The following is a 26,341-nucleotide window of genomic DNA, read 5'->3' as shown; positions in this document are numbered from 1 at the left end:
AATATTAACAATCAAGTATCTGATCCCTTTTTTTTGATACAACAATATGTTAATTAAAGAAATTTTTCAAAGTACTACAACAAAATGAGTTGATAGCTCAGTTGTACAGTGTGTAGAATATTATTTTTATTTTTTCACATTTTTCTTTTTATTGGTTCTTTTTTATGTCAAATATTTTAATAACTTTTATTGGTTCTTTGTAGTTATACATGACATTAGGATTCACTTTTGCATAATTATAAAAACATGGAATATAATTTTCTGTAATTCAGACCCCAATACTGTCCTTTTCCTTCTCCTGCTCTCTCTCCCTGATACCTTCCCTCTACTGAAGTATCTGATTCTTAAGATAACAATCACTGGGTTTTTTTTCTCCTGTATAATCACAATATCAAATTATATAAACTTATAAAAATAACTATAATTACAATTATTTCCATTTTAATTCAAAGCAATTATAATCCCTTATTATACAATATTTCAAATAATTTATTTTGGGCACTTTATTAAAGAATTAGAGCATTTAACCAAACTACCCAACAACAGCAATTTAAGACTTTCAATGTACAAATAATGAGAGAAAGGTATCAATACTAAAAATCAAAAAAGGATACAGTATTCCAAGCAGAATTGTAGAGATGTTGATGTTAAATCTGATAAAATTATATGAATTAATTTTTCCAGTATTAGTGTAGCACAAGTCCAGTGTAAGACTCTTATAGTATTAAGTTTTCTACAGTGATCTTTGGACTTTAGACTTCCAATTTATATAAGCAAAATACAAAAGAACACTCTATTTAAACTTCAAATTGGGTTGTTTTTCTACTCCAGTACTTTATGTATTGAAACCCAAATGTCATGAGCTCCCTTAACAGAATTTTCTCTTGCTGAAGATGTAGGTGACATCACAGGAATGGTAGTTACAATTCCTCTAAGTTTTGCTTAAGGGCAGCAAAAGGCTATCCAAGCAAAAATTAACATCTGTAACCTATGTAACCTTTCCCTCATACTTATTTCAGTTCTTCTACTGAGTCATTACACAAGATAAATCTTTTTTTACATCTTTGGCAGTGGGAAGCAGCAGGATCATAGAACAAAAATCTATAATACCCAATGCCCTTCTATGTAGCTCTGCAGCAGCTGAATGAACTCAAGCTAATAATTATATTAGCTCTGAAAATATTCTCCAAATCCAAAATGCCTTAACATCACTTAACATCAAATACTTTCATTTCACATGATTGAGACATTCCTTACTAACACACCCATGCTTGTAGAATAACTGTAGACTTTTAAAACTCAAGATATTTTATTCTTTCACATTTTCCAGCCTCCCTGGCTCGTATATGTCTTTGTATGATCAAAACAGCAGATTTCTGCTGAAGAAAGACCTGCCTTCCTTTATGTCCTCTAAAATGTGCTTGGATCAGACAAGCAGCACGATGTTTCTATAAGGAAAATTTTACAAGTGACATTAATAGATAGAAATAATAAAATTTTCAACCTACTAGAGGTTCTTAAATTCTCAATGTTTAAGAATGTCATATTTCATAGATATAAAAAAGTGATACAACCTATATAGATCTATAGCTGAAACTGAAGGGACAAGCCAAAGTCAATAGATATTTGGTGCTCTCTCCCTCTTACCCTTACCTCCTGATTCTTTTCCTTTTGAGGAGGAAAAGTACTAATGTTATTACAGGACAAATACATTTACTAAAAGGGCTAGCTACAAGATAAAGAGCAGAGTGGTCATTATAACTAGCTATGAGGGAACTTCTGTAGTTTCAAGAACCACACAGCATACCACCAGCATACTTTAGATTGCTCAATTACATAACATCCTGACAATCTAATTTCCACACACAAAGGATATGAATTTAAATTATTTTAATTCATTTAAGCTAGGTTTGTTTTACAAACCTCTAGTGATTTGGACAAGAAAATTTACCTCTCTAAACATTTTTCTCACCTTTAAAATGAGTAGGATAATAGTAACTATCTTAAAAGGTTGTTTGAGGATCAAATTTGCACATATACAAGAGCTTATCAAATGTTTGGCATACTTTAAGTATGAGTAGTAAGAATAATAAAAATCATGGTTATATAACTAACCATAGTGAATATTACATGAACATTGAAATTTAAGTCAAATTTTAATTTTGATATTTAACTAAAGGCCACAGCTATTTTAAAATATTGATGTCAAATAGTTTAAATAGCTAATCAATAGTGGCTTAAAGAGCGTGTTATTAAGTATTTGACTTATACTAGAAAAAATATGCTTTCTCCAGATTATTTTTGCTGAAATCGCTTCAAACTTGAGTTTAAAAATATTTTATAAATACATACTGATATATACACAAAAATACTAATGAATAGTGTCTTTCCAAGTACAAATAATTTTTACTTGACTGAAATAGATATAAAATAAATTCATAATTATGTCTTAAAAACATTCTTTTTGTCTTGTTCTCTTGGATCAATATAAATGAATTACTTTTTATTTACACCTACTTTTACCATTAAGAAGTGCTCATGAGCCATTCTTACAGAAAGTGTAGCTCTCCATTTTCTTTGAATGATAATTGTTGATGCTCTCATCTTCAAAAACCTAAAAAACAGTTATTATTGAAGATTAATTTCAAATTACTTAAATTACTGTAAGTTATTCAACAAAAAGAAGTAGAAATTCATACTTAAGTTCTAGCGATCGCAATTTTACACACACTCAGACACAATAAAAAGGAAGTTCTGTAATTGGTAAAATCCCATGGAGTAAGAAACAATAAGTTCTGTAATTCTGGTATGACAAAGAATTTTGAACAAAACCAAAAGACAGCATGACTACTTGGATTCAGACACAAATCTCCATAAAGTGAGTGGTAACAAAAATAACAGTAAAGAATAAAGTCTGAATGAGTCTCTGAGCAGACAGGAGGTAGTTAAAAAGAGAAGTTGGGAGGTCGCAGGTAGCATCAAATGAGAATGACACTCATCTGAGGAGAAAGATGGGCTCTTTAATTTTTTCTTGGTATTATAGTAAAAGTAAAAAGATGAGCTTGTTTCATTGCTATATTTCTTAGAAAATAAGACAAAATATCGTTGAGAAAATTCACCATTTTAGTATAAGAAAATAAGATACTAGGCCTTAATACTGATAGTAGCAACTGTGGCTATACATTAAGCCCTGCTTCCATTCATGTAATTGATCTAGGAGTTTCTCTAACTCTGGTCTGCTCTCCTAAACTGGACAACGATCACACAATCACAAATTCTGGGATGTGAAGAAAAATTCTTACAGTATGAAATTTAAAAAATAAATAAATAAAAAAGAACATCCAGTAACAGCTTCTGAAAATGTATATAAAACATACATTTTCTTCTGTGAAGTGTCTGTTCATTTCCTTAGCCCATTTTTTGATTGGATTATTTGTATTCTTGGTGTGGCGTTTTTTGATTTCTTTATATATTCTGAAAATTAGCGCTCTATCTGTAATATGAGTGGCAAAGATTTTCTCCCACTCTGTAGGCTCTCTCTTCACATTACTGATAGTTTCCTTTGCTGAGAGAAAGCTTTTTAGTTTGAATCTAGCCCAGTTGTTGATTCTTGCTTTTATTTCTTGTGCTATGGGAGTCCTGTTAAGGAAGTCTGCTCCTAAGCCAACATGTTGAAGATTTGGATCTACTTTTTCTTCTATAAGATGCCAGGTCTCTGGTCTGATTCAGAGGTCCTTGAACCATTTTGAGTTGAGTTTTGTGCAGGGTGGGAGATAGGGGTTTAATTAGATGTCCTTCAATTGATGAATGGATATGTGGCATATATATACAATGGCATATTACTCGGCCGTAAAGAATGATAAAATTATGGCATTTGCAGGCAAATGGATGAAATTGGAGAATATCATGCTAAGTGAGATAAGCCAATCTCAAAAAACCATGATCTCACTGATAAGCGGATGATGACATATAATAGGGGGGTGGGAGGGGTTAGCGTTAGGGTTAGGGTTAGGTTTAAGGTTAGCGTTAGGGAGGGGGGCAAGAATGGAGGAAGGAAGGACTGTATAGAGGGAAAAGAGGGGTGGGTGGGGTGGGGGGTAAGGTGGAAAAATGGCAGAATGAATCAAACAACATTGCCCTGTGTAAATTTATGATTACATGAATGGTATGCCTTTACTCCATGTACAGAGAATCAAAATGTATCCCATTTGTTTACAATAAAAAAAAAAAAAGTAAGAATTTTGTCAGGCGTTGTGAAAAGGGAAAGTCACATGGATATTAGAGGAATCTGCTCTTAAAAATAAAAAAGAATCTGATTTATGAAAAAAAAAAACCATACATTAAATGACCCAGGAGTAAGGAAATAGAATTTGCATAGAAAGTTGATAATTAGGGTCTTCGTCATTAAGGACAGACAGGCAGTATGAAGAGTAATACAAAGTAAAAAAAAAAAAAAAAGAAAAAAAAAAAAAAAAGGAAAATGAGTATGAAAACAAATTTAGCCAGTAGCTAAATCAAAAACAACAAAAAGGACAAATGCTTTAATAAGGAAATGAAGACTTCACTAAATTTTTAAATTCACTTCCCACTCTTCTGCCCTTACTTTCATTCCTAGGAACTTATATTAATCAAATGTATATAACTATTACTTACTAAATTATATCATCAAGGTTATGCTCTATCTTAAAAAAAGCAAGATATCCTGAGAGATATATTTTCATTAATGGAGAAAATACCCACAAAACCAACCATATAAATTGAGCATAGCAAATACTTAAAAGAAAATTGTGTTATTTTGTATGAGGCCTTGGCTACTACACACATACTCTTATGCTTTTCCATAGGGCTACAATACATTACCGTGTTCTCTCCCGTTTGGCATAGAAGCAACCTTGAATAATTTCAACAGCTTTTAATACAGCTAAATATTCATTGCGTGCTCTCCAACACCTATACCAGGCTTGAATCTTGCAGGCAGCTCTCACTTTATTTAAATATTTCTTAGCTTTATATCTTCTCCATATAGCCTATCAAATGCATAAATATAACAGATATGCAATCATTGTAATTTTTTTTATAAATTGGAAGAATAAGTATTAAAGACAGTTAACCTGAGGTTAATGCAGATAGACAAAAATCAATTGTAAAAATAAGTCACATACTGACTCTCATTAGAAGCTGACATGCAGTGAGTCCTAAGGACAGTGGTGCCTATTATAGCGAATATCTACTATGTGCTTCATCACACATACCCTGTTGCTGGTTGCCAGAATAGCCTAACATAATCCTAACCAATTTTTTGATTTGTAAGATGTACATAACATGTGGAAATCCAGATATATGTGCATTAATCCATTTGGAAGAACAGAAAGAAATGAACATACTGACCTACTCCACTTCCTGGGAATAAAGAGGAATCCTTAGCACTCCACATATAAATGGTTTTTGTGTGCAGATTATAGTGGAACCCTGCTCTTACCTTTGTTCCCTATGTAACTGAATGGTACCTTCTGCTGAGTTACTTAAGCCATAAACATAGCTTGGATCCTTGTTTATGCTCAACACAACATCGATTCTCTTTCTAATCTAATTAATTTTCAAGACCTCATTTTCACTAAACTATACTGAACCACTGACTTTCACCTAAGCAATGGTCTCCTAACTAGTCTCCCTATTCCAGTTTTGCTTCCTTTCCAGTTCATCTTTCATGTTCCTGTCAGAATAACTTTGTAAAAATAAAAATGCTTCTAGCCTTCTCCTGCTTAAATTCCTTTATAACTTTTTTTAGTCTGGAAGATAAAGTCAAAAGTTTTTTCTGCGTCTTACAAAGGTATCCACAATTTTGCTCCCTGGCCAGCCTTGTCCTATTCACTTTGTTACTCCTTTCTCCAGTTTTTCAATATTTTGTTCCCTTACAGCTAAAATATTCCTTCCATACATTTTACCTGGCTATTTCAATATTCATCCTCCAGTCAAATATTTGAACGTAAATGTCACTCACTCTAGAAAGCTTTCTCTGACCACAAAGATCACCTTAGATTCCTTCTGTTCTCAGCAACATATACTTCTTATTTAATATTATAATTACTTTCCTGTGCTTAATTAAGTTCTTTGAGGAGGGTAACTAAGTGTATATTACTGTCTATTCCTAAAACCCAGTACAATATTTGGCACATTATCAGCAATAGACACTTCTTGAATGAGAGAGAATATTATTTCTAAGCTTAACAGCAACTAGCAAGGTAACAACATATCACATCTAGGTTCAAAGCCCAATTTATTGCAGGTAGAACAAAATAGTTGAAGTACTCAATTTTAATTCCTGGATCCCTCTTTCTGTATAACACTGAAAGTTTTTTGTTAATTTTTCTCAGTTCTCTAGTATTTTAAAAGAGATAATATTCTATGTTCCTCACATATTGGAGAATACATTAAACAAAATAACAAAATGCTTTAAAAACCAAAAGTGCTAAACACTGAATAAAGTACATCTATCTAAGAAGCATCTCTGACTAACATATTATTAGAGAAATATAAATATCCTATTTCACCTAAATTATACCAAATAACACTTCACTTTAGTTTAAAATTTTCCCTTATAAAGTGCCAAATACAGAGATTCCATCTTTTCCAAATTCTTCCACGAGTGCTATAATTAACACCTATGAATGCATGAAGTGCAGGGTGATCATGGTCCAAACTATTCCAGTTCTATGCTGTCATGGCTGAATTATCATTAGTGTCTTCCCTCACTCTCAAAAAAATGTTCTACTTTGGAAAATAAAATGGTCACTTAAAGTACTATAATTCTTTATGGCCTGCTTAAACTCATTTTATAAATTCCCACAAATACTGATCAAAATATTGATTTTATATTTAAAATAAATAAATACCTGAATTTTTATGGTGCTACTTTTAATTTTATGAAACTTCCGCTTTTGAATAAATCCTTTGATTCTAGCTTGAATAATAACAACACTCTTCCTGATTTGTAAATAGACTTGTTTTTGGTGTTGTGCAGATAGACGGGCTCTGTAGTGATTTTGTAAAACCACCACTGCTTTTCTACACAGTAAAAACTGCTTTCTGGTTTGCCATGTCCTGAAATAACGCTGTAAAGTGATAGCAGCTCTTTTCTGCTGAACAAATCTTCTTCGATACACCACCATCTGAAGGAAGGACTGGATTTGGAGGGCAGCACATTTCTGCATTTCCAGTTTTCTTGTGACTTTATCACAAAGATCTTTTTGAATCATTACAGTAGCCCAACTTCGAGAATGATGCTCTCCTTCCTGGGAAAATCAAAGAGAGAAGTGTTACACCACCCTTGAATATTAAGATCCCCACTTTGAACAGCTTCATGTTGAGTTTTACTTTTGTAAGAGTTGAACAGATTGGTTAACAAAGTTGCCATCCTTTCCTCGAGTAGGTCTTTAAATTTCTGTCTGTCATGCCGTTAAAGGCAACTTGAATAGTTCAGATTTCTGAACTGCTAAAACACTTTTTCCTTCCTTTTGAACTCTGATATATGACCTACAATAATTTGTATAACAAAAATCAGTTTTATTTGCTCAATAAATAGCTTTGGCCCTGTGCATTAGGTAGAATGACTGAATCAGTGTGGCAGCCAGGCACAGACATTGGATATTACTTCTTACCTTAAAGCCTCTGGAAGAAGACTGTATGCAACTGCCTGCTTGGGTTCCTGTTGCAGCTAATGCTCTGTTTCTTCTTTGAACAGAAATTACTGTTGCTCTAAAGTGAAGATAATGTCTCCTTGTTTTAAAGGCTTTAAAATGCTTCTGAATAATAATGGCAGCCTCATGCTGTTTCTGAATTTGTTTCTTTATGTTCAAGTCCTGAAAACTTGCTTGAATGCTATTTGTTTCTTCCTTACACATACTGGATTGAAGAGCTTTCTGTTTCTTTTTATTTGCTCTATATTTGTCTTGTAATACTTTTGTAGCCCACTGAAGCTTTTGGTAGAAATAATATTGCTTATACATCTTATAAGTGCTTTGTATTCTAATAGCAGCTCTGTGTTTCTCCCTTAAAAGCTGTCTTGCTTTCATTCCTTTATACGCAGCTTGAATGATCACAGCAGAATCCCATTGTTTGATAAAATTTTCTCTTTGCAATTTTGCAGCTCTGTATGTTCTATAATGATGCTGAATTATAATTGAGGCACGTTTCTTAGTCTGAAATGAAATGAATGTTCTGTGCATTCTGAAAGTAGCCTGAATGAGAACTGCAGCCCTGTGCATTTCTTGCATTTGTTTCCTTACCATCCACCCTCTGTATGATGACTGTATCCTAATAACTGCCTTTTGTAACTGAAGGAATTGTAAGTGATGCTTTGCATGAAGTTTTGCACGATATGTTCTCTGAATCCAAATAATAGTTTTCCTGAGAGAAAGGAATTTTCTTCTCATCATCAGAGTTCTAAATCTCCTCTGAATAAGTGCAGCAGCTAAATGCATAACTTTTAAATGTCTCCTAGTTTTCATGCCCCTGAAAGTGGCCTGAAGGAATATTGCAGAATGCCTCAATTTGTTGTACCTCTGAAATTGTTTGTCTCTTGCTTTCACTGCTCGGTATCTTTGCTGTACTATTTTTGTTGCCTTCTTTAACTTATTAAAATACATTTGCACCCTGTATCTTCTATAGTATGACTGAATAAGTGTTGCTGCAACCTGCATCTTTCTTAGAGTTTGTCTAACTCTTGCTCCTCTAAAACTTGCCTGAAGAGTATTAACAGCCTTCAAAATTGTCAGGTACTTTTCACGCTGAATTTTACCTTGACAATATGCTCTATATCTTATTTGAATTACAACAGCTGCTCTTCTCATTGCATGGTATCTTACTCTTAACAGATACATTTTAAACATGGCTTTAATAAAGGTGGCTGCCATGTGCATATGTTGAATATGTCTTCTTACTCTAATACCTCTATAAACAGCTTGGATTTTAATTGCTGTCTTCTTTAAATTAAGATATTCCTTTTGTTGATGGCTTGTAATTTTGATATCTCGATACCACCTCTGAATTATAATAGCTGAAGCTCTATAGATTGCATATTTCTTTTGGGCTCTGTAAGCTCTATATTTAGATTGTATAATGACTGCTGCTTTGCTGCATTTCTTTATTCTTTTTCTCACTTTCATACCACGGTAAGCTGACTGTAAAACTACTACAGCCATTTTTGTTTTCAAATATAAATGATGCTGTGCTCTTCCAATGCTGTATGCCCTATAATACATTTGAATCAAAAGAGCAGCTTTTTTCATGAGTCTCCACCTCTTTTGTTGCACATGCATTCTATAGTATGACTGTATGATGGCTGCACACTTGTGCTTCCTTTGAATCTGTCTTCTCAGCGTTCTTCCTTTCCATGCAGACTGAAGCACCAATACAGCATGTCGGAGTTCAACATACTCCATACGTTGTTTCTTTCCTCTTGTCCATGCTCTTAGATGTTGCTGGATGACTAATGCTGCTGATTTTAACAATCTGAATTGTTTCTGGGCCTTGTTCATTCTAAAAGTAGACTGAATCTTGATCGCAGCTTGCCGCTCCCTTCTGATCTGCTGCCGGACTTTCCAGCCACGATAAGCAGATTGAAGAGAAATCACAGCTGCCCTTTTCTTTAAAAAATGTGTTCTTATATTATAAACAGACTTGTACGCCCTGTACCATCTCTGAATTTTCTTTACAGACCAAAGCACAGATTGATATTTTACTCTTTTACTGTAGCTTCTAAAAGCAGTTTGAATTTTAAGAGCAGCTAAAGATTGTTGTTTCAGTATTTGGCGTACTTTGTAACCTCTGTAGACTGCTTGCAAACAAGTAGCTGCTCTTTTGACTTGCAAGAAGTTCTTCCTCTGATTGACTTGTGCTTTGTATGCACGATAGTAATTCTGAATGACAACAACTGCTTTGTAAGTTTTCAGGTAGTGCTGCCGCATCCTTCTCATTCTGAAATAAGACTGCAGCGAAAGAGCAGCTTTTCTTTGCAATCTCATCTGCTTTCTGACCAGGTATCCTCTAACGAAAGCTTGCAATTTGATACAAGATTCACGCATCTGCACATATTCTTCTCTCTTTCGTGTAGCCATTTTTTGGGCACGGTACCACTGTTGAATTAATAGTGCAGCTTCTCTTAAAAGTAAATATTTTTTCCGTGCTTGTTTCATCTTGACAACTGACTGCAACTTTATTGTAGTATTTTTTAGACTCACAAATTTCTTTCTGGAAATATAAGCACGATAATATGATTGAATCTTTATAATAGATGTGAAGATACGAACAAATGTTTTCCTGGCTTGCATCCCTCTATATGCAGACTGTAGAACAATGACAGCAGAACGTGTTCTCTGATAAGTTGCTAGAACTTTCCTGGCTGAAACGTAAGCTCGGAAATGAGTCTGAATTATAATGGCTGCTTTCTTCATCCTCTTATATTTCTGTAACTGTTGATGTTTTCTTACGTGTGCCTGCAATTTGATAACAATCTTCTTAAAGTTTAAAAATCTAATTTTATCCTGTCGCATTCTCCAATATGATTGCAAAACACAAACAGCTCTCATTTGTCTGTATAAATTACGAGCCTTCATTCTCCGGAAAGCAGCCTGTAGTTGAATGGCTGCAGCTCGTTTCTGTAAGTAGTTGGTACGCTCAGTCTTTCCTTTCAGATATGCTTTGTAGTGTTTCTGGATAGTCAATATGGACTCTTTCTTTCTTTTATATAACTTTTGGGCTTGAAAGCACCGAAATCTTCTCTGAATGATAACAATACAAGATCTAATGTGAAGATATTTCCGTAATTCCTTGTGCCTTCTATACCATGATTGTATGACAATAGCAGACTTTTCTTTAGTTTTTTTCCTGGAATGCCATTTTCTAAAAGCTCTTTGCAATATTACTGCAGCTCTTATTTGTAATTGCATTTTACGTTGCCTCCATCTTCTGAACACAGATTGGATTATAAGGGATGATGACTTTAACCTTTTATATCTTTCTTGATCTTGTTTTCTTCTTAAACAAGCACGCCAATGCTTTTGAATTGTGACTGTGGCCCAAAGATATCGTTTATAAGATTTAACAGCAATTATCATTCTTATTCTAGATTGCAGGATGACTGAATAATATTTCAATTTCAGAAATCTTTTTCTAGTAGAATATCTTCTCCAATACCCCTGAGAAAGGTAATAAAGGACAAAAAAGTAAAATAGGCATTGCTTTCTATTCTTAATACTTTTAAAAATGCTAATTTTTCTAACATCATGCTTAAAAATGAACACATTAGAAAACCAATGTTTCATTGCTAACATCTTGTTTATAGTTTAATCTTTACATTGATACAGTTGTGGCTAATTCATAAATCCATTTCAATTCTGATCATATTTACACTAAATCTGTATTGTAGAGTCATAAGAACTATAAGCAAATTTGTTATAAAAAAAAGAATCAAAAGAAAACTATTATAATATTTTTGGTATCTATTGGTTATATATAATTGGTATCTATTATATATAATTTGTATCTATTATATATAATTTGGTATCTATTATATATAATTTCCTAATTATATATAATTTCCTAATATATATATAATATATAATTTCCTAATATATATATATACTATATATTACATTATATAATATATAATTATATATAATTTCCTATATTTCTGAATCTTAAATATTTCCTTTATTTCATGGTTGCTAAACTATCTTATGATGACTGGAAATTCTGTATGAGGCATCCTATACTATAATATTAAAGGACTGATAATATGAATATGTTGGCCCTCTGTTTCCATGGTTTCTATCCACGAATTCAAACAAGTAAGGGTGGAAAACGTTTCAAAAGAAAAAAGAAAAGATGTGACTATGTTGAACATGCATAGACTTTATTTCTTGCCATTATACAATAAAATCTAAAACTATTTACACAATACTGACATTGCATTGGGTATTAGAAATAATCTAAGAAAATTTAAAGCATACAGGAAGATGTGGATGTGTATAGGTTATACACAAATACTATACCATTTTGTAAAAGGAAATTGAACATGCAGATTTGAATATCTGCTTGGATCCTAGAACTAAGGGACAACGGTACAGGAGTTTGAGAAATAAATGAGCTAGACCACTTTCAGGGTTATAACTGTCATTAAACATAAAATTACTTCCTTTTTCCAAATTTGGGGATTATAGATATAGTGTCAAAAAGTTGATTTCTGGAAACACTCAAAAGTAATAAAATTTTTGTCTCTTGAAAAGTCACAGTTATAATGTAGCTTCTTAGTAAACCAAACAATATGCTGGCTCAAACAGGACTGCAGACTTTCAAGTCAATTCTAGTTGCTGATATCTACATGATCCTAGGCTACTGGTAAGTTCTAGATAATTCTTACAGTAACCTTATCCAAAACCCTCCATACATTGCTAAGACTGGGAGAGAGGGGTGTTGTTTCCTACTACATCTTATTTTTTCTTTCATATAAGTAGGGCAGTATAGAGATTGGGTACCTCACTTTCCTATAGCACTATCCACTGTGCATGAAACTATATTTATTCCAAGCATATCTATGCAAGGATTAGGACAGTAGGGAGAACATGTGCATTCTGCCGACACTTTTCTTATAAATTTTATTGTCTTCCATCTCTACTGAGTATCACATGAGGTTTTGTTCCTACTCTTTAGCCTGACAAGAAATGATGTGCATACCATGTTATTTTTCTTACTATGAAGAGATGTCTAATTATAACATGTATGTGCAGTCACAGAAAAACACTTAGTAAGACTTAAGTTTTCTTGCCAGAGGATCAAACAAGACAACCTTAAGGAACTGGAGAGTACAAGGGAGATAACAGAACTAGGGGAGCTCAGAAGGGCAACGTGATAATGTTCTTTATGACTTCCAAGATTTACCACCGAGCTGTATACAAGAGGATCTAGATTACAGCAGACTTTAAACTTATAGAATTGAAATAAGAAGCCACAATCTAGAATACTGCTGGCCACTGGGTGATATACATATGGAAATGATACCATGGAAGACTGATGAGAATTTGTGTGGCCCAAGCCAGCCAATGGATTACCTGCTAAAATCGAAGTATCAACATTCTTCATAGGGTTCAAACAAAATGATCTTACGACATAACAAGTAAAATATTCAGAATGTAACTTAAAATTACTTGGCATACCACTTAATAGGAAAATATCAACTTGCACAGGAAAAAAGGATGTCAGTATGAGATGAAAAAGATGTTGTAATTACCTGATACCTTTGTCATTTTATTTTATTGGTACCAGGGATTTAACCCAGGGGCACTTAACCTCTGAGCCACATCCCCAACCCTTTTTTATATTTTATCTATAGACAGGGACTTGCTGAGTTGCTTAGGGCCTCGTTAAGTTGCTGAAGCTGGCTTGAACTTGTGATCCTCCTGCCTTAGCCTCCCAAGCCACTGGGATTATAGTCATGCACCACTGTGCTCAGCCTGATATAGATTTTAAAGAAACTAAATTAAAAATGTTCCAACATGTTGAAACTAATGGAAAGACAGAACATTTCAGTAAAGACATTAAAGATATAAACAAAACAAAAATGAGAGCACCAGAACTGAAAACGTTAGAACCAAAATAAGAATTATATTGGAAAGGCAAAATCACATAAAGAAGATGACTGATGAGTCAATAAACTGGACGATCAAAGATGATCAGAAGTCAATACAAACTATCCACACAAAACAAGAAAGAGAAAAATCACGTCAATAAAGAACAGAGAGGTACTTCCTCAATTTGGTAGAGAACATTTAGGTAAACCTAGAGTAACATCAAACTTAACGGTAAGAAACTAGACTTTTTCCTCCTATGATCTGAAACAAAGCACAGTTGTAACATCTCAACACTCCTTAATCTATATAATATTAGAGTCCTAGCTAATGAAATTAAAGAAAATTAAAAGAATACAAATTATAAGGGAAGAAATAAAACTGTTTTTGTTCACAAACAATATGGCTATCTATCTAAAAAAATACCAAAGACTTTATAGAGAAAAAAGTCTCAGAATAATAAGTAAATAGTAAATGTATAAGCTATAATACTACTTACATTAACAGCAAAAAAGTGAAATACTAAGGTGCATATCTAACAAAATCTATATGAGCAAGAATTCAAAGCTGATGAAAATCAGAAATTTAGACCTAAATATACCATGGTCATGTAATATATAGGAAGACTCAAAATTATCAAGATGTCAATTCTTTCTTTTGATTCAATCCAATCTCAATCAAAATTCCACCAATTACTTAGGATATCAGCAAATTGATTCTAATATTATACAAAAAAAGCAAAGGACCCAGAATAGTCAACACAAAGAACATTACCTATTACGTCAAATAGACATTACATATTTTGGCTAAGAAGTAAAATAACATAGACATTCTATTGACTAATTACAAGTACTATTTCTATTACATACCAACTAAATTGATTTGGAAGGAAAATGTGTGTATTTGTTCCAAAAGAACTAGGATTAATTGTAAAAATAAAGAGAACTTGGTAAGGTATATGGATACACGAAGTAGAATGATATTGTATGTCACCATGTCCCATGCAGGGGAAGACTACAGACAAAATAAAGACAACAAGATGTATAGAACTAGAATCCTGTCTCCTTCAGAACAAAAAAGGCATTTCAATAATGTTTAAGTCTGAATATAACAAAAAGTTTCACAGGTAGTAAGGAGATGGTAAATATTGTTTAAATCAAATAGCCTTCTGTATCCATGAATTCTGCATTATCAAGTACAACCAATAGCAGATTGAAAATATTCCAGAAAAAAAGTACCTGTTCTGAACATATACAGACTTTTTTCCTCATCATTATTCCTTCAACAATACAGTATAACAACCATTTACACAACACTTGTGTTATGTATTATAAAATAATATAGAGAATTTGAAATATACAGGAAGATGTACACAGAGTATATGTAAATACTATACACTGCAGATGTTGGTATCAGAAGGGGGTCCTGGATTCAATCCACTTTGGATACTGCACGACAACTTTAGAAAACAAATTCTAATATATAATCATTGAAAACTTTGTCATATTTTTCCTTCTTCCTTAAAAAATGTCATTAGAAATGTTTAAGTTAAAAAATTTGTTCAGGATACTATACCTGAATGACTGTTGCTGATTTTCTTTGCATATTTTCCAGTTTTTCCTTTTTTAACATTAATAATTTTCTCTGTGCTAAGATTCTTCTCCAATATTTCTGAATGATCAGTGCTGCATTAATCTTTTTTTTCGCTCGTTGTTTGGTTAGAAAATTTATTACAGCTGACTGAATAATTCTTGCAGCTTTGTCTCTCTCCTTAATAAACAAAACAAAACCAGAAAATATGAATTAAATAATTATTTAATACCTTAAATTATTCTTTGTAAGATAATTAAATTTTAAGTTAATTAAATTACTACAAGGACTTTGGGGCAAAAGCAAATTATTTCAGTTATTCTTTTTAAGTCAGACACTATATAGGAAAGCAGGTTATGTTTAAGAGTTGCCAAAATGTTAGCCATTTTAGATAGCTACTGAAAACTTGATCATAAATACAAATACAATGTAATTAAAAATGAGGAGCAATAATGGTTGTAACCTATTTCTGAAATATCTATGATAAATTTTATTAGACAATGACTACTTATTCTATTTTTCTTTGGTTTTGCAAATATTAAGTATAATATTGGTTAGCAAAGGGGGTAGTAAGATTAAAGAGTTAAAATAATCTGTTCAACTGATCAAGAGACCATTTCTCAGATTATTAAAAGTGGTATTTTTCTCAGAACTTAAGAATGAACCTATTGTATATTAATAAAAAATTTTTTACTGTTGGGATGACAAAAGGAAGCAGTAAATAACATCTCTATCCTTATAAGTCCAGAGCCTAAACATTTTGAAAAATAAAATAATGGAAACCAAAATACTGTTTTTAAAACTAATAAAGGATAAACAGAAAGATGATCTCAGGACAAACAAAATGGGTTTGCTAATTACTGCAAAATCAGACACTTGACCCCCAAACCCAAGCAGCATTAGCACTAAGATAAGCCACATAGAGCACAACATGGAAAATCAAAAGGAGATTCCTGCTGAAGGAAAGAACTGAGTCAAGCATCCCCAGTTTATTCTTTTTTTTTTTTTTAGAAAATATGTTTTTAATATTTTATCTTCTCTTTGCATTTGTAACATAATTCACTTCAATAATCACAGAATCCTTTTCTTCCAATGCCACAAACTGTAATACAAATGAAAACTGGTATTGCTGCTTATCAAAATATATAAGACAATTAATGTTTTTATATAAACCACTGTATATGTTAACTTGTTCCCAAAAACCTTTTTTCTGTTTTGGTTTGGTTAAAAAAAAAAAAAAAAAATGTTACAAAGATTTACAGTATTTTCTTCTGGTTAGATGAACATTCTTACAAACTGACAAAGGGAACTTCATGAATAGACCACATAAAACACAAGACAATGTCAGAGGCTCCTAGCTGTGTTTTTTTTTTTTTTTTTAAATTAAATCCAGTACTGAAAATGCCCATTAAACCCTTGTCATCCGTATCTATTCTGTTCACATTTGAACTCCCATTTTCTCTAAGTAGTCTATTCACCAATAGGAAAGACAAAGTAAAGGTCACTCTGCACTGGGTCTTTCAGAAAGGAACTTGGGGGAAATGCTTCACAGAGGAGTTAAAACCAGAACACTCAGTCTTTGGTCAGAACAATGAGGTAATGAGGTAACATTTTGATGCAAAACTCTGCTTGGTCAGCAATCTTTATAATTAGTAATTTTTGGATGTGGAATGAATTTTTAAAAGATCTGGGTAAAGGAAAAAGGCCAGAGTATGATTCTTTTTAATGATACCAAAAATAGATATTTAAATATTTGTTATTACAGGTACTACACAGATCCAAGTACTGAAAACTGCAACAACAACAACAACAAAACTGCTGAGAGTGTTGAGTTAATCTTGCTTAGTTTATTTTTCACAAATTTACAAAGTAGACAATGTTACTCCTCATCCACTAGGGCAGACTAAGTGAAAAGGTGGACAGAGGTGGAAAGGTATCAAATGAAGGAAATAGGAGCAATTAGGGAGAAACATTTACACCTTGTCATCTCAAAACACATACATGCAATCATTAAATTTATCTTAATAACTTCATGGATCAGTAAATCTAAAATTCATATCAAGAACCAATCAACTGGGGCTGGAGTTAAAGCTCAGTGGTAGGGCACTTGCCTAGAATGTGTGAGGCACTGGGTTCGATTCTTAGCACCACATATAAATAAATAAATAAAATAAAGGTCCATCAACAACTAAAAAATATATTTTTTAAAAAAGAACCAATCTACTGGAGCTGGGAAATAGCAGTGATAGAGCACTAGCCAAGCATGCCCTGGGATTTGATCACCAGCACCATTAAAAAAAAAAAAAAAAAGAAATCAAAAAATTCATTCTGTTTCCATTTTCTAGGATTACCTGATGGAGCTTTAGTTTTGTTTTTATTTTATATTTTCTCCATGTTGTCTGTATAAGTCGAGCAGCTCTTATTTCTTTACGAAGATCTAAAAGCCTTGCACAAAGAAATGACAAATAGGTAATAACCACCTAAGAAAACACAAAAGATAAATATAGATCAATGGAGAATATACACTCACTGTCATACTCTGAGAATTAAGAGTTTAGGAAACCCTAATTTACCTTTTCGTCTGGAATTGTATTTGACATATCTGAATGATGAATCATAGCAGGTATTCCACCAAGGTCTCTAACTGCAGACCTGATCAACTGAAAATTTTTCTTTTCATTTTCTAGAAGTTCTTTGTGGAGTTCTGACATATTTTCTATCATGCAAGTAAAAAAAAAAAAAAAAAAAAGGAAGAAGAAAAAAAGAAAAAGAAAGAAAGAAATTAGAATGCTATAGCCAAAAATCAGACATGGCAAAGAACCAGAAAAGTTGATCAACAAAAAAGAAAAAAGGACTAACCATGATCAAAGGATTTAAGAGAAATGTCCAGAGTACTGTCATCAGATTCAGATGAAGAATTTAATACCACTGAACCAGTTTGTGTGCATTCCACAGTTTGAGTAGTACGCTGACATATAGCACCAAAAGGCACATAGCAAGGATGGTAGTGGTGGATCAGGTAACATAGCACACGGCCATCTGAGAAAGATACTGTAAAATTCTCCACCTGATTGGAAATACCAGAAAAATAATTATTTGTTTTTAAATACTAATATAAAGCTTTATAGTCCATTATATCCTTTTAGTAGTTGAAGAATATAATACTAATTGCTAACAGTATCTAGTATACCATATTCACTGCCAAATTCTCAAATATTAAATCCAAGCCATTTCAAAAGAAGGATTTTATTATTACTGTCTTGGATTAGATAGTATCAATTGAAACTTCATTTCCTTCCCAGAACCTCAGAATGTGACATTATTTGGAAACAAGGTCATTACAGATATAAATAAATGACATGAGGTCATAGAGGTAGAGCGGGTTCTTAATCCATTATGACTGGTATCCTTTTAAGAAGAAAGACACACATAGACAGAAACACAAGAATACCATATGATGGGAAGAGGCAGAGACTTAAATAATGTATCTATGAGCCAAGGAATACCAAGGACTGCTGGCAACCACCAGAAATTAAAAGCATGACACAGTCTTCCCTAGAGCCTTTAGTGAGAACATGTTAGCTTCTGAGTCATGGTTTCAGACTTCTAGTCTCTAGAACTGTGAATAAAATAAAGGTCTAGTTTGTAGTAATGTGTTGTAGCTGCCTTAGGAAAATATAATAACTATAGTCAATTCTCATTATCCATGAACACTGAATAGGGAATATTGACCATTTATCATAGGGAAAACAGAGTTAAATTCATGTGACATTTTCATCAATCCATACATGGCATTGTTCTATGTATGTTTCTGATTCAGTAATGTTAAAGCATGGGCAAAGCAGAACACTCAATGCCTAAACAAAGTTTACTTAATGTACATATTTTGTTTGGAACATCACAGTTTTCTCTTAGGAAAACTGCACATGCTTTAGTACTACACTTGATGGCCTTTTAAACAAGAATATAAAAACAAAATGGACAAAAATGAAGAAAAGAATTGCACTAAATAAACTATTAAAAGGACATTTGGAAAGATCCAAGATGGCCGACGAGAGGGAGGCTGCGTTCCTTGTTGCTCCATAACAAGGGTTTTAAGCAGAGGTTATCTGTTTCTCAGTTAGGCAGTTTTTGCTGTTTATCTATCCCCTGCTGTTTACCCCATTTGTCTACTGTGACCACCACAGTCTGCCAGCTTATTGACTACTTTTAGAGTACAGATTGCTCACTAACTGACACCTATCATCTGCCATTTGCCTGCCTCTTGCCTGTCCATCGTTTGCCTTTCACCTACCCAGCACCCACTGCCTGAGGTTCACCTGCTGATCATCTGACAGCAGGCAGCAGACTGACCGCAGACCGCCAGTGAAGCGCCAGCTGCCTGCTGTTGCCTGGAAGTCCACTGTCAACAGTACCCGCAGGTTTGGTTACACATGGCTGCCGCCATTTTGAGAGACAACAGCCAGGACCTGTAGGACTCCTGGCAGAACTGCCTCCAGGGCCCCAGATCGACTAACTGTGCCCTGCCTCCAAGATCCCACAACCAGATGGGCCACACCCCACCTCCAGGACCTCCAGCTGACCACGCCCACACCCAACCTGCAATTCCCCATTTGCCAACACATTTGGAAGCCAGAGTGGCCATCTTGGATTATCCTCGAAGCTGTAACTCCCATCCTTAGGTGGGGCAAATGTCATCCTGTGACACCTGCTGGAGACTTGAAGCTCATTGTCAGGTACCTCTCATGCACCAGGCTACTGAAGACTGGGAGGTGTGAATAGTATATGACTGTTATAGTGTAGATTCTTTTTCTTTTTTTCTTTCCTCCTTTTTGAAAATTTTTAAGTTTTTATTTCTTTATTTTTCTTGCTATATTTTCCTTTTGTTTACCTATTTCCTCAGAGTCTCTTTCTCCCTTTTCTCATGCTAACAACCAACTTCTTTTGATTACACTTTCACTCTTTCTATGATCTAGAACTTCTGTATACTCTTTTCTTATCCCATTAACAGCTATATCCTACACTCCTGCCCATCCTCTTTGTCCTCCATTAGAAACTGCAAGACCTTATTTCAACTCTATTTGTTATACTGTAGATATTAATTGAACTCATCCTATTTATTATGACAATATTGCTAACATCTTCACAGGGGTTATTTGGTTTAGGGTTGCACATTGTCTGTACTGGGGACGATTAATATTGAATTCCTCCTTAAAGAAAAGGTTTTGGAAACCTAGGGTCACTATAAGCCTACATGGGGAAAACTATAATACCCAGATCTGCACTGATGGGGGGAAGATACATGAACAACATGAAAAAACAAGGGAAGAAAATGATCCAAACAAACCTAGGTTCTATATTAATAGAATCCAGTGACAGCATGGTAGAAGAAATTTCAGAAAAGGAGTTCAGAATATATATAATTAAAATGATTCGTGAAGCAAAGGATGAGATAAGAGAGTAAATGCAGGCAATGGGTGATCACACCAATAAGCAGTTGAAAGAGCAACTGCAGGAAGCAAAAGACCATTTCAATAAAAAGAGAGTCTCAAAAAATAAAAATAAAAACAAACAAAAAAAACCAAATGGAAATCCTTGAAATGAAGGAAACAATAAACCAAATAAAAAACTCAATGGAAAACATCACCAACAGACTAGACCACTTGGATGACAGAAGACAATGAAGACAAAATATTTAATCTTGAAAATAAAGTTGCCCTAACAGAGAAGATGGTAAGAAATCATGAACAGAACCTCCAAGAACTATCATGAAAAGACCAAATTTAAGAATTATCGGGATTGAGGAAGGCACAGAGATATGAACTAAAGGAATGAACAACTTATTCAATGAAATAATAACAGAAAATTTCCCAAACCTGAAGAATGAAATGGAAAATCAAATACCAGAGGCTTACAGAACACCAAATGTACAAAATCACAACAGATAAACACCAAGGCACATTATAATGAAAATGCCTAACATACAATATAAAGATAGGATTTTGAAGGCTGCGAGAGAAAAGCATCAGATCACATATAGGGGAAAACCAATATGGATATTAGTAGATTTCTCAGACCAGACTCTAAAAACTAGAAGGGCCTGGAACAACATATTTCAAGCTCTGAAAGAACATGGTTGCCAACCAAGAATCCTATACCCAGCAAAACTAACCTTCATATTTGAAGATGAAATAAAATCCTTCCATGATAAACAAAAGTTAAAAGAATTTACAAATAGAAAGCCTGCACTACAGAATATTCTCAACAAAATATTCTGTGATGAGGAAATGAAAAACAACAATGTAGGTCAGCAAAGGGAGGAACTATCTTAAAGGAAAAACCATTCAAAGAAGAAACCAAGTCAAGTTAAAAGCCAAAAATAAGCCCAAATGACTGGGAATACAAATCATATCTCAATAATAACCTGAACGTTAATGGCCTAAACTCATCTATCAAAAGACATAGACTGGCAGAATGGATTAAAAAGAAAGACCCAACAACATGCTGCCTTCAAGAGATTCATCTCATAGAAAAAGACATCCACAGACTAAAGGTGAAAGGATGGGGAAAACCTACCATGCACATGGACTCCAGTAAAATAGTGGAGGTTTCCATCCTTATTACGCCAAAGTTAGTCAAAAGGGATAAAGAAGGATATTTCATACTGCTTAAGGGAACCATAAATCAGGAAGACATAACAATTCTAAATACTTATGCCCCAAACAATGGTGCATCCATGTACATCAAACAAATCCTTCTCAATTCCAGGAATCAAACAGACCACAACACAATAATTCTGGGTGACTTTAACACACCGCTGTCACCACTGGATAGATCTCCCAAACAAAAACTGAACAAAGAAACCATAGAACTCAATAACACAATCAATAACCTAGACTTAACAGACATATACAGAATATTCCATCCATCAACCAGCAAATTCACTTTCTTCTCAGCAGCACATGGAACCTTCTTGAAAACAGACCATATGTTATGCCACATAGCAACCCTTAGGAAATGTAAAAAAATAGAGATACTGCCTTGTGTTCTATCAGATCATAATGGAATGAAATTAGAAATCAATGACAAAATAAAAAACAGAAATTACTCCAACAACTGGAGACTAAATAATATGCTATTGAATGAAGTATAGATAACTGAAAACATCAGAGATGAGATAAAAAAATTCTTAGAGGTAAATGAGATTGATCATACAACATATCAAATCTCTGGTACACTATGAAAGCAGTACTAAGAGGAAATTCATTGCATGGAGCACATTCAAGAAAAGAATAAAAAGTCAACAACTAAATGACCTAACATTACAGCTTAAAGTCCTAGAAAAAGAAGAACAGATCAATACCAAAATTAGTAGAAGACAGAAAATAATTAAAATCAGAGCTGAAATCAGTGAAATTGAAACAAAAGAAACAATTCAAAAATTGACAAAACAAAAAGTTCGTTCTTTGAAAAAGTAAACAAAGTAGACAAACCCTTAGCTATATTAACAAAGAGAAGGAGAGAGAAAACTCAAATTACTAAAATTGGTAATAGAAAAGGAAATATCACGGCAGACACCACTGAAATGCACAACATAATGAGAAGCTACTTTGAAAATCTATACTCCAACAAAATATATCACATCAATAGATTTAAGGTTAAGAATCATATGGTTATTTCAATTGATGCAGAAAAAGCATTCAACAAAATACAACACCCCTTCATGCTCAAACACTAGAAAAAATAGGGATAGTAGGAATGTACCTCAACATGGTAAAGGTTATTTATGCTAAGCCCACAGTCAGCATCATTCTTAATGGAGAAAAAATGAAAGCACTCCCTTTTAAAAACGGGAACAAGACAGAATGCCCTCTTTTACCACTTCTATTCAACATTGTCCTTTAAATATTAGCCAGGGCAATAAGACTAAAGAAATTAAAGGGATACGAATAGGAAAAGAGGAACTCAAGCTGTCACTATTTGCTGATGACATAATTCTCTATTTAGAGGATCCAAAAAACTCCACCAGAAAACTTCTAGACCTCATAAATGTATTCAGCAAAACAGCAAATTATAAAATCAACACACATAAATCTAAAGCATTTTTATTCATAAATGATGAAACATCTGAAAGGGAAATGAGGAAAACAACTCCATTCACAATAGCCTCAAAAAAATAAAATACTTGGGAATCAATCTATCAAAGAGGTGAAAGATCTCTACAATGAAAACTATAGAACATTAAAGAAAGAAATTGAAGAAGACCTTAGAAGATAGAAAGATCTCCCATGTTCTTGGATAGGCAGAATTAATATTATCAAAATGACCATACTTCCAAAGGGACTATACAGATTTAACACAATTCCAATTAAAATCCCTATGACATTTCTCATGGAAACAGAAAAAGCAATCATGAAATTCACCTGGAAGAACAAAAGACCCAGAATAGCCAAAGCAATCCTGGGCAGGAAGACTGATGCAGGAGGTATCACTATACCAGACCTTAAACTCTACTATAGGGCAATAGTAACAAAAATGGCATGGTATTGGCACCAAAATAGACAGTTAGATCAATGGTACAGGATAGAAGACATGGAGACATCCCCGCATAAGTACAGTTATCTCATACAAGACAAAGGTGCCAAAAACTTACAATGGAGAAAAGATAGCCTCGTCAACAAATAGTGCTGGCAAAACTGAAAATCCATATGCAGTAAAATGAAATTAAACCCCTATCTCTCACCCTGTACAAAACTCAACTCAAAATGGATCAAGGATCTAGGAATTAAACCTGAGACCCTTCACCAAATAGAAGAAAATGTAGGCCCGAATCTCCATCACGTTGGCTTAGGACCAGACTTCCTTAACAAGACCCCCTTACGCAATAAATAAATGCAAGAATCAATAAATGGGATAGATTCAAACTAAAAAGATTTTTCTCAGCACAGGAAACAATCAATAATGTGAAAAGAGAGCGTACAGAGTAGGAGAAAATCTTTTCCACACACACTTCAGACAGAGCACTAATCTCCAAAGTTTATAAAGAACTTACAAAACTTTACACCAAAAATACAAAGAACCAAATCAATAAATGGGCTAAGGAACTGGGCAGACACTTCACAGAAGAAGATATACAGGTGATCAACAAATATATGAAAAAGTACTCATCATCCCTAGTAATTAGAGAAATGCAAATTAAAACCACCCTAAGATTTCATCTAACTCCAATTAGAATGGCTATTATCAAGAACACAAGCAATAATAAGTGTTGATGATGTGGGGGAAAAGGCACACTCATACATTGCTGGTAGAGTTGCAAATTGGTGCAGCCACTCTGTAAAGCAGTATGGAGATTCCTCAGAAGACTCAGAATGGAACCACCACTTGACCCAGCTATCCCACTCCTCCGTTTATACCCAAAGGACTTCAAATCAGCATACTACAGTGATGCAGCCACATCAATATTCATAGCAGCTTAATTCACAATAGCTAGATTATGGAACCAACCTAGATGCCCTTCAACTGACGAATGGATAAAGAAACTGTGGTATATATACACAATGGAATATTACTTAGTCATAAAGAAGAATACTTTTATGGCATTTGCTGGTAAATGGATGAAGTTGGAAAATATCATGCTAAGTGAAATAGGCCAAACCCATAAAACCAAAGGCCAAATGTTTTCTCTGATTAATGCATGACAATATATATTGAAGGGGGGTGGCAGAGGGAAGAGAAGAATGAAGGAACTTTGGATGGTGTTGAGGAAAAAGGCGTGGGAGGGGGTGGGGGACAGAAAGATAGTAGAATGAAACAGTATTACCCTATGTATTGTATGATTACATGAATGGTGTGAATCTACATACCCTATGTATGTGTATGATTACATGAATGGTGTGAATCTACATTGTGTACAACCATACAAATGAAAAGTTGTACCCCATTTGTATACAATGGATCAAAATGCAGTCTGTAAAAATAAAAAAGATTTTAATTAAAAAAAAAAAAAAGAACATATGTTCACAAAATAAGAGCTGAAACAAGGAGGCAGTCTGTGGTCTTGTTTGATTCCTGCTGGGAATGAATGCCTCAGCATTTGCACATGTAAGTGAATGAACAAATTACTGTCAGTATAGTTTTAGCATAAGAAATAAATTTTAGAGTGTTTTAGAATTCATGAATAATGATGATCAACTATATCTTCCTTGTAGAATATTATACATATATACTTTTTCTAATCACTTCTTTGAGGTAGAACAATTTACCATGTTTAGTTACATGTTTTACACCATTGTCTCAGCTTTATACTCCTTACTAAGTAATTTATTTATGTGTGCAACTTTTTTCATGTACTTACACTAAAAATATATCTTGTACAGAAATACAGTATTAAGCTAACATGGTTATAGAAAGACTAAACTTAGATTCTTTTTCCTCTTAATACCCAGTGGTAAGGTTGTCTGTTGTCACTTTCTGTATGGGGGGTTTATTTTTATTTACCTTTATAGTACAATAATGATTATTCCATACACTGTTGTGAGCAATTAATAAATCACAGCTTTGAACTATGCAAACCTGCTTCTGGGAACCCTGTGGTGCCAAAGTACCAGGGGAAAGCCCATGTGCAAGATGGCTTCTATTGATTGGGAGGATTCCTGCTTGTCCTGAAATTCACTAGTTCAAAAAGCCTTGATTTAAAATGCCTAAAGGCAGAAGAGATGGGCATACCTGCTAAGCCCCAACCATGCTGTTTTTCTCACACTTCATCCTGTTTACCTCATTAAGTTTTTCACACTGAAACCCTTTGGTGTTCCTACCTATAAAAATAAAATGTGGTCTCTCGTTCTTTGTTAAGCCAGACTCCACCAGAGCTGGTTTGCCCTGGCTTCCACTTATAACTGAGTCTTTGTCTTATTTCTGTAACTTCTAATTAATTTACCTCAATGTGGCTCAGGGCCTGGCATCTGTCAGCTGTTCACCTGCTGCACTTGTTGCAGCGAACATCATATACCAGTTCTGTGTAAGCATCTTTCATTAGAACACTTACCTAGGACATTTTTTTCCCTTAGTGATATATAAAATCATCATGTATTTTCCAGTTGGTGACATCTTAGATTAGTTAAAATACA

The 26,341-nt window shown here is 33.8% G+C and overlaps 1 protein-coding gene across 3 annotated transcripts in view; it reads right to left on the bottom strand.

Moving 5' to 3' along the window:
• Aspm (assembly factor for spindle microtubules) overlaps positions 1-26,341 on the bottom strand; it is a 59,333-nt gene that overhangs the window by 7,845 nt on the left and 25,147 nt on the right. For 2 of the 3 annotated variants that reach the window (XM_047521779.1, XM_047521780.1), the window contains exons 14-21: positions 18,072-18,279; positions 17,786-17,928; positions 17,564-17,692; positions 15,198-15,392; positions 7,659-11,195; positions 6,894-7,292; positions 4,861-5,027; positions 2,554-2,614 (exon numbers count right to left, since the gene is read on the bottom strand). In XM_047521779.1, the coding sequence (XP_047377735.1) occupies positions 2,554-2,614; positions 4,861-5,027; positions 6,894-7,292; positions 7,659-11,195; positions 15,198-15,392; positions 17,564-17,692; positions 17,786-17,928; positions 18,072-18,279 (4,839 nt within the window). Of the gene's footprint in view, positions 1-2,517; positions 2,615-4,860; positions 5,028-6,893; positions 7,293-7,658; positions 11,196-15,197; positions 15,393-17,563; positions 17,693-17,785; positions 17,929-18,071; positions 18,280-26,341 lie in introns of all 3 variants that reach the window. The other variant, XM_047521778.1, reaches the window with a different exon arrangement.

Source organism: Sciurus carolinensis, chromosome 12 (genome assembly GCF_902686445.1).
Source record: "Sciurus carolinensis chromosome 12, mSciCar1.2, whole genome shotgun sequence".
NCBI classification, from domain to species: domain Eukaryota; kingdom Metazoa; phylum Chordata; class Mammalia; order Rodentia; family Sciuridae; genus Sciurus; species Sciurus carolinensis.
Note: the sequence above shows the minus strand (reverse complement) of the source record. Positions and strands in the feature narration are given on the sequence as shown.